Here is a 7873-nt window from a genome sequence, read left to right as displayed (position 1 = left end):
TCAGTGTAATTCTTTATATTTATTTTTAAATTGAGTTAATAGTATTTCTATATGCAAATAGGGTGTTAGCTTATAATTTATTCACTTTGCATTTAATAACAAAAGCAAATAAAGATGTTCATCGGAAAAGAACCTCGGTATAAAGAAAAACCTTAGAGTTTGTTGACGCGCTATTAACAAGAGGAAACTTAGGCACAGGTTCTATATATAGCTTTAAAACAAACGCGGCTAGGGCATCAAATAACATCAGATTCATTCGCACCAAATTGATTGTCACAAAGATATTTATTTAATCATATAACAACGGAATTTAACAATACATTAGGGACAACTAAAATAAACATTAACAGTACAATACAAGAAAACACACACTAGTAGCTGTAACCACTTAGGTTTAGCATTTAAGGTAATGAGCTCAAATCTCGTTCTTGTACCAATAAATACCCTTATCCTTTTCTTTCTCCACAAAGATGCACTCATTTATATCCCTCCACATTGCCTTTAGAATTGGTGTATCATCAAACTTATAGTATTCTCCCAACAATGGTTTGATAGCTTTTGTTGCCTCAACTGCATGGTGATGTGATATGTATGGAAATATATGATGCAAGACATGTGTATCCGTAACATTGTGAAACACCTTATTAAAGAAACCATAGTCTCTATCCACTGTAGCTAAAGCTCCCCTTAGAAAATCCCACTCAGTTGAATCATAATGTGGCAATGAAGAGTGAGTGTGGTGCAAAAGAGTGATAAACACTACAAGCCCATTCACAATAAGTAGGGGTACCCCATAGATACAAAAAACCCAAGCTAGCCCTTTCATCATAATAGCGCGATACAACAAATAAGTTGTTGCAATGATACCTACATCTGAAATGTAGATTTGTAGCCTCTCACGATCGGTATATATTGGGCTATAAGGATAATAGTGACTTGCAAAACGATCATATTTTTTTCCTGAGACATTAAAGAGCAAGTACAAAGGCCATGCAAAAGTAACGGTGAAGGCAAGTATGAGTAGTCGTCCTAATGGATTGTTCAAGTACTTGTAGTACCATCTTAGTTTTGATTTAATTCTTGGTTTGTAGACTTCATCATTCTCAATGGAAGCAGTGTTTGAATGGTGACGACGATGACTATGTTTCCACGAAAAGTATGGTGTTAAAAGTGAAGAGTGAAGGATAAGACCAACAGTGTCATCTACCCATTGGTAATCACTAAAGCCATGATGACCACATTCATGAGCTAGGATCCATATTCCTTCCCCAACACAACCTTGAGCAATCCAGTAAGTGGTCCATGCTACATAACTATATGGGGTTGGAATGAGGTGAAAGTAAGTGTCGGCGATGTAATAAAAGATGTAGACGAGTATGAGATCCTGAATAAGAAACGAAAATGATTTTACGAGAGATCGTTCGAAGCAATGGGGAGGGATAGCCCTCTTTATGTCACCAATTGTAAAAGGGGGCTTTGAAGATGGAACTCTTTTTGCAATATCATTCTTCTTTTCTTCTATTATTTTAGTGCTCATATTACCACCACCTCCCATTTTCCTGCATGAAATAATTAATTTTAGTTACTCACAATATAACAATCATTGCCTAAAAAGGAATTATAAATTATTTCTTAAATTAAAAAGTCTACAATTATTGACAAGAAATACCTGAATATATTCAAAAGTAGAGAGAAAAGAGTCTTTTGAGTTTTACTTTCTCATATACTACTTCTCTATATATAATGCAAATATGTGGGGGCCAAACAGCCAACCTATTCTGACTATTCTTATTAAATATAGTAAATTTTAGGTAAAGTCAAATTTCTTTTTAAAAAAAAAAATTGTCCACCGTGAATTCGTAAAAAATTTAATTAAGATATAGAATATGATTTTTTTAATTTAATGTTTAGTTTCATCGAAGCGACTAATTCATAGAATAAAAATAATATGAGTTTTTAACATTTAATTTTTAGTTTCACCGAATCAACTTATTAAAGAATTTAATTTTAAACTTGACCAAATCAACTAGCTTAAAAGAATGAGATAGTTTTTCAATAGTCAAATCCGCAAAACTATATCACTATTTAAGAATGTAAATAGTCAAATCCACAAAACTATATTACTAGTTAAGAAAGTAACAGACTTTGATCTTAACCAAATTTAATTTTATAAACTATAGTCAACAAAAGCGACTGCAGGGGGAAAGACAACCTCAATAAGTTTATTTAAGCCATAATGACCAATTTATAAATTTTTATAAGTTTAATCATTTAAGAATTATGTTATATTTGAATTTAGTCGAGCCCATTTTAAAATTTTGCATATGAAGTTATGCATATGAAGTTAGGTCAATTGCTAAATTGATATTTTTATCTAATGGGACAAAATATCTATATCTAATATTTTATGAGATATATCCGAAGCTAAAAGAAATTTCTACATGGAAATGTTTCTCCAAAGTCAAAATATGGGGTTAATGAACTCGAATTTGAGTTTTGACGGTTTATGAGGTTCAAAACATGATTTATAATTGAGAATCTTTTCATTTATAACAAACAAAAAGATTATATTTGTATGTTATAATTATTGTTTGTATAATTGTGTTTTATAGCATATTTTGCTATGCTATTTCGCTATACATATATACAAAAGGTTGTGGTTGTTTTGCTATACATATAAACAAAAGGCTGACTATTTTGCTATACTATCATGATACATAAATATAACCCTTAACTTGGCATCAATTGACAACTATAATCTTTAACTTTGGTTGTGCACAAATAGACACTCAAACTTATATAAAATTGCGCAAATGAACACATTCGTCCTACATGACACCCTACATAGCAATTTTGTATCCTACATGACACCCTACATGTATAATGTCATGTAGGACACTTGTGTCTACTTATGCAATTTTATAATAGTTTAAATCTCTTCTTGTGGACATTCAAAGTTGGAGGGTATAGTTGTTCATTGACGCCAAGTTAAGGGTCATGTTTATGTATTATGCCTATATAAAAGAAGCAATTTTATAATCTGTTTCGGTATACATATACAAAAGAATTAATTGTATAATTTGTGATTGTATAAAGTGAGAAAGAGAAAAAGATAAAAAAATGAGTAAAAAATTGTATTTGTATAATCACAAATGTATAGGGCAAAAATATAAACTTTCACTCACTTTGTATGAATATAAATTATAAGCATTTATATCTCACTTAGTTATAAACTATAGTCAACAAAAGCGACTGCAGGGGGGTAGACAACCTCAATAAGTTTATTTAATTCATATGACCAATTTATAAATTTTTATAAGTTTAATCATTTAAGAATTATGTTATATTTGAATTTAGTCGAGCAAAAACTTGCATATGAAGTTATAAGCATCGGTAGAAAACCAAGAAGAAGTCATATATATCTATGACTAAAGCAATTTGTAGAAAAAAATTGCATATGAAGAAGTCATTAACCACCGATGTTAGACTTTTGTCTTTATTTAACACAAGTTCAATTGCGAGAGTTTTACTCACTCAAATTCGATTCCATAAATGTTTTTGATTTCTTAATATTTTGACTACTAGAAAAGATAAATCAATACTAGACATTTCACCCCACTCATTCGTGGATAGCCGTAGACCTCAGCTCGCTCAGATTCCATCTAAGATTGGCTTAATCTTAAATGTTTAAGTCACTACCCGAAAATTTTAATTTTCTAGACCAATTTCTTTCATCATCTCTCTAGTCATAACAATCGGAACGGATCATTACAACAATCTCAAATTAGTGTTTTGAGCATTTCATTAGAATAAGTTTGTAGTGCATTTTATAATATAGCGATTTTGAATTTATCACCAAATTTTGGTTTAATTCTGATGAGTTTGAATGTATATATTGGGAGCTTTCACATTGTTTCAAGTATAAAAGTGTAATGACCCAAAGGTTCATTTTGCATAATTTTCGTGTTATAGTGCTTGAAATTCGCCAATGAAATGCTAGAATTTTGGATCATGACAATTTTATTACCATTGTTTAAGTTTTTGCTTGTGCACGTCCAAAATTGAAGGGTTTAATCAGAAGTAAGTACTCATTTATAATTAACCAATGGTCTCGTGTTCGACTCTCTCTGGATACAGAGTCAATTTGTCAGGAAGCATTTATCATTAATATGGAATTTTCCAATACAAATTTAAATTTAATATATCGGACTTCAATATAAATATCATATATCAAATAAAAAACAAAAGAAATGAAATTAAAAGGCAATGATGGAAAATTTTCTATCAGATTTAAGTTTTTAGTGTACCTTATGTTGGATAGGGAGATGGTGGTTATTTATTTTAGAGTGAATAGACATGAAAATATCCAAATCGTCTAAGAAAATTTATGATCTGGATGATGTTGGGTAGTGACATTGAATGGTGTTGGGTATTTGGACAAACGAGACACGTATATCTTATTTGATATTTTACGGTACAATTCTTTTTATGTGACGGCTTATATGTATTATGTCATGTAGCACGTATAATCTATTTGTTTAATTTTATACAAATTTAAATATCCCTTGTGTACATTCAAAATTAGAGAGCATAACTAGAAGTAAGTATTGATTCATCTTTAACCAGTGATGTCGGGTTCATGTCCCCCTAGATATAGAGTTTTCTTTGTTAAGGGGCGTTCTACAACCAACGCTGGACTTTCTATAGCTCGAATTTAAATTTAATCAAACTCTAATGCGGACATCAAATATCAAATGAGAAATAAAAATAATAATAATTCAACAACATAAATATATAAAATTAAATTAAAAGCCGCATTTATATATTTAAAAAATCTCTATTGGATTTAACTTTCTATTGTACATTATTATGTTAGTTAGGGATCTGGACCTAAGAAAATTTATGTTGTGGATGCCGTTGGGAGGTGAAATTGAATGGTGTTGGGTATCTGAAAAAATAAAATTTGACATAATTAGGTATTTAAATTTGTATAAAGTGAATAAATAAATATATATATTTTATTTGTTATCCTATATGATACTCCCTTCGTCCACAATTATTTGTCAGGGTTAGGTCATGCACTCTCCTCAAAGAAAATTTAATACAAGGTGCAATTTGACTAACATAACTCTACTGTACCAAGACTATCAAAAGTCTACATAACTTTTTCGATGAATAAAATGGAGTAATTATTAAGGGCAGAATTGGAAAAAAAATTATTTCTTGATTGCTTAATTGACAATTATTTTGGACATTTATTTTTAGTATACCTGTCAAACAATTGTGGACGGAGGAAGTAATTCTCATCCTATGTGACGTCTTATGTGTATTAATATGCTATATCGCGTGTGTATGTCTACTTGTTCAATATTATACAATTCGAGTTATCTACTTGTTCTCATCCAAAGTTTGGGGGCATAATCAAAGGTAAGTACACTCATTCATCCTTAACCAGAGACTGGGTTTGAGTCCCTTTGGTACATAGTTATCTTTGTTAGGGAGCGATTTACTCTCAATGTGAGACTTTTTGGTGTAACTTTGGATTTAGCGAACTCCAATGTGAGTATCGGACACCAAATAAAAAATCAAAAGAATAAAGTTAAAGTACATAGACATATAAAACTAAGTTAAATGACACATTTATATATTATTTCACTGAATATCTAGCCAATGATATGGTTGAAAACAATTATTTGTGCTTCGTATTTTTCATTTGAAATTTCCAGGTCAAAACTCGTACAAGGATTTAACATTTGCATTCTATTGACACTCATAATTAACTCATGTACATTACTTATTTCAAGTTGGTTAGTTAGTTGTATTTCCATTTTATAGTTGGTGTTGTAATAGTTAGTTACATAACAAACTAGTTAGTTAGTTAGTTATTTTCTTTCCACTAGTTTGATCCATCTAATCACATGTATATATACACCTCATGAGTGATGAATGAAGGTAATCAAACTCTTCACAATTCAATCTCAAAGTCTTGCATTGTATCCTTTATCCTCAGTCTCGTTTGGGAAAGTTTGCAGCTTCATCAATGGCTGCCCATGCTTCATTTTGAAGATCTTAACATGGTATCAGAGCACACGGTTAATTGCTCTTTTCTCCTCTTTTAGATTACTCGTTTTGATTGATTCTCAATCGATAACAAAGTTGGAAGTTACTGTGTTTGATACATCTTCTGTTTTCTTTTTGAAAGTTCATAATAGTCATAGTTGAAATGGCCATCGAAACTACTACATCCACATCTGCATCTGAGGGATCTGTAATATCTGGAAGTGATGCCAATGGTATTCTGTATGTGCATCCTTCAGATAATCCAGGAATGATACTTGTTCCTGTTCAGTTTGATGGAACAGGATATAGGACTTGGAGAAGAGGTGTTATGAGGGCATTGTCAGTGAAAAACAAGTTAGGTTTCATTGATGGAAGTTGTGAGAAACCAAGCACCAATTCACCCCTGTTACGTCAATGGCAGAGGTGTGATGATATGGTGACATCTTGGATCCTGAACTCCTTAATCAAAGAAGTTTCAGACAGTGTAGAGTATGTAAACAATTCTGCTGAGTTGTGGAAGGAGTTGGAAGACAGGTATGATCAAACCAATGGAGCAAAATTGTATCAAATTCAAAAGGAGATCAATGATCTCACACAAGGAGTTTTGGACATTACTGTATATTACACAAGAATGAAGAAGTTATGGGAAGAATTGAATACTTTGAATGTGAAGAATCACTGCAGTTGTGTCTGTGTGTGTGGTGCAAAGGATAGTATATTCAAGGCTGAACAAGATAGACGCCTGATTCATTTTCTTATGGGGTTAAATGAAGTGTACACAGTGATAAGAGGAAACATTCTCATGATGAATCCTCTTCCTTCTATGGGACAGGCTTTCTCACTGCTAATCCAAGAGGAAAAACAAAGAGAATTCAAGCCTATTGGTAGAATGTCTACAGATTTTGTATTTTTGAATGTTAAAGCTGTTGATAACAAAGGGCATTGAGGAAGACCTTTCAGAACAAATTTTCAAGGAAACAACTATGGAAATAACTATGGAAATTATGGTGATACTAACAGTAGTTCAGGAGGAAATCACTATCAAAGTAACAACACTAACAGGAATGTCATGGTGTGTGACTATTGTAAAAGGGCTGGACACATCAAGGATAAGTGTTACAAGTTGCATGGGTATCCCCAAAACAATAACAACCAAAATAATAGATCAGGAAGTTACAATGGTGGCCAGAATTTTAGACAACAAGGCTCAAATTACAAAGGAAAGAGAGTGGTAGCAAATGTACATGGTTCTATAGGTGATGTGGCATCTGCAAATGGAGAAGAACAATCACAATCTCAAGGTGATGTGTTAAAGAATGTTAACTTTACGAAGGAACAATATGGACAGATCATGAATCTACTGCAACATTTCAAAAATGAGAATGTGGGAGAAGATACTGCTGTCAATAATGGTGTGGCTGCTGGATCAATGAACTTTGCAGGTATTGTAGTTTGCTCTTCCTCTACTGTTTTTGACAATCTATCATGCAAATGTTTTGAGTCAAGTGCTAATTTGTGGATCATTGGCTCAGGAGCATCAAACCACATAACCTTTAGTAAGAATTCTCTAATCAATATCAAAACTTTTCCTATTCCTATACTAGTTTCTCTTCCAAATGGATACAAAGTCAAAGTAACAGAGTTTGGAGATGTACCAGTCACATCTAATATTACTTTACATCAAGTCTTATATGTGCCTTCTTTTAAGTATAATCTAGTTTCAGTCCATTCACTAACTAATACAATGAAATGCATAGTCATGTTCACTAATGCATTATGTCTATTGCAGACCCCTTTAGTGAAGAGGCCACAG

General features: G+C 32.0%; 2 protein-coding genes across 2 annotated transcripts; one reads left to right on the top strand and one right to left on the bottom strand.

Moving 5' to 3' along the window:
- Positions 1 to 266: 266 nt before the first annotated feature.
- Positions 267 to 1760, bottom strand: LOC138340572 (delta(12)-fatty-acid desaturase FAD2-like). The gene is made up of 2 exons (XM_069292438.1): positions 1670 to 1760; positions 267 to 1559 (listed from the first exon to the last, which is right to left on the bottom strand). The coding sequence occupies exon 2, from the start codon at positions 1553 to 1555 to the stop codon at positions 416 to 418; it is 1140 nt and encodes a 379-aa protein (XP_069148539.1). The 5' UTR covers positions 1556 to 1559; positions 1670 to 1760; the 3' UTR covers positions 267 to 415.
- Positions 1761 to 6223: 4463 nt separating this feature from the next.
- On the top strand, positions 6224 to 7006 carry LOC138340500 (uncharacterized). The gene has a single exon (XM_069292227.1). The coding sequence runs from the start codon at positions 6224 to 6226 to the stop codon at positions 7004 to 7006; it is 783 nt and encodes a 260-aa protein (XP_069148328.1).
- The last annotated feature ends 867 nt before the right edge of the window (positions 7007 to 7873 follow it).

This window comes from Solanum lycopersicum, chromosome 12 (assembly GCF_036512215.1).
Source record: "Solanum lycopersicum chromosome 12, SLM_r2.1".
Lineage (NCBI taxonomy): Eukaryota > Viridiplantae > Streptophyta > Magnoliopsida > Solanales > Solanaceae > Solanum > Solanum lycopersicum.
Note: the sequence above shows the minus strand (reverse complement) of the source record. Positions and strands in the feature narration are given on the sequence as shown.